The following is a 679-nucleotide window of genomic DNA, read 5'->3' on the forward strand; positions in this document are numbered from 1 at the left end:
CTGTTTCTTTCTTTGTTTTATCTTTGTGCCTATCTTTCAGATATATGTGGGGGTTTTTTACATCATCTTCCTTCAGATGTATGAGTGTTCTTTTTCACCATCTTCTATTTTTTGTTGTTGCTTTTCCCAGAACAAGGAGAGCATGCTGAGATTACTCAAAGCGATCGACAAATGTAATGGCTATGGGTTTGGCCCTCTAGAAGACCGAAGCATTGAATCCCTGATGTCCTGTGCTGTGGGGGCGGAATTTGAATATGAGAAAATCAAAGATGTGCGAGAGAAGTTTATGAATACTGATGATGATATGGAAGAAGACACATAGCAGTTGAGTTTAGAAACTTTATATATATGTAAACATATTTTTATATTCTCTTTTAATTTTTTTTCTTCTTTTTCTTTCTTTTTCTTTTCTTTCTTTTTTTGCCTGTGGTTATGGGTACGGCCCTCCCTACGTACGGCCCTTAGATTTAGATAGAAGTATGCTCACGGCCTTGATAATCACTTAGCTGGACCGCGTCACTTTATCGATAGATAACTTGGCCAAGACAAAGATCGTGTATAACAAGATAGTTCTATCCTCTATAATTAAGCCAATTCAAAAAGTGTCCTCAATATTCGGTGGCGCCCTATTAAAAAAAGTGTGGACTTTGTGATCAGAGTTACCCTACTTGTGTGAAAA

General features: G+C 37.1%; 1 protein-coding gene across 1 annotated transcript in view; it reads left to right on the forward strand.

Annotated features, from left to right (window-relative positions):
• LOC101852496 (GPN-loop GTPase 2) overlaps nucleotides 1-679 on the forward strand; it is a 9812-nt gene extending 9133 nt beyond the window's left edge. Inside the window, exon 7 of the mRNA XM_005105166.3 lies at nucleotides 131-679. Within this exon, the coding sequence (XP_005105223.1) occupies nucleotides 131-322 (192 nt within the window). The 3' untranslated portion in view covers nucleotides 323-679. The remainder of the gene's footprint in view (nucleotides 1-130) is intronic.

This window comes from Aplysia californica, unplaced genomic scaffold, assembly GCF_000002075.1.
Source record: "Aplysia californica isolate F4 #8 unplaced genomic scaffold, AplCal3.0 scaffold00455, whole genome shotgun sequence".
NCBI lineage: Eukaryota > Metazoa > Mollusca > Gastropoda > Aplysiida > Aplysiidae > Aplysia > Aplysia californica.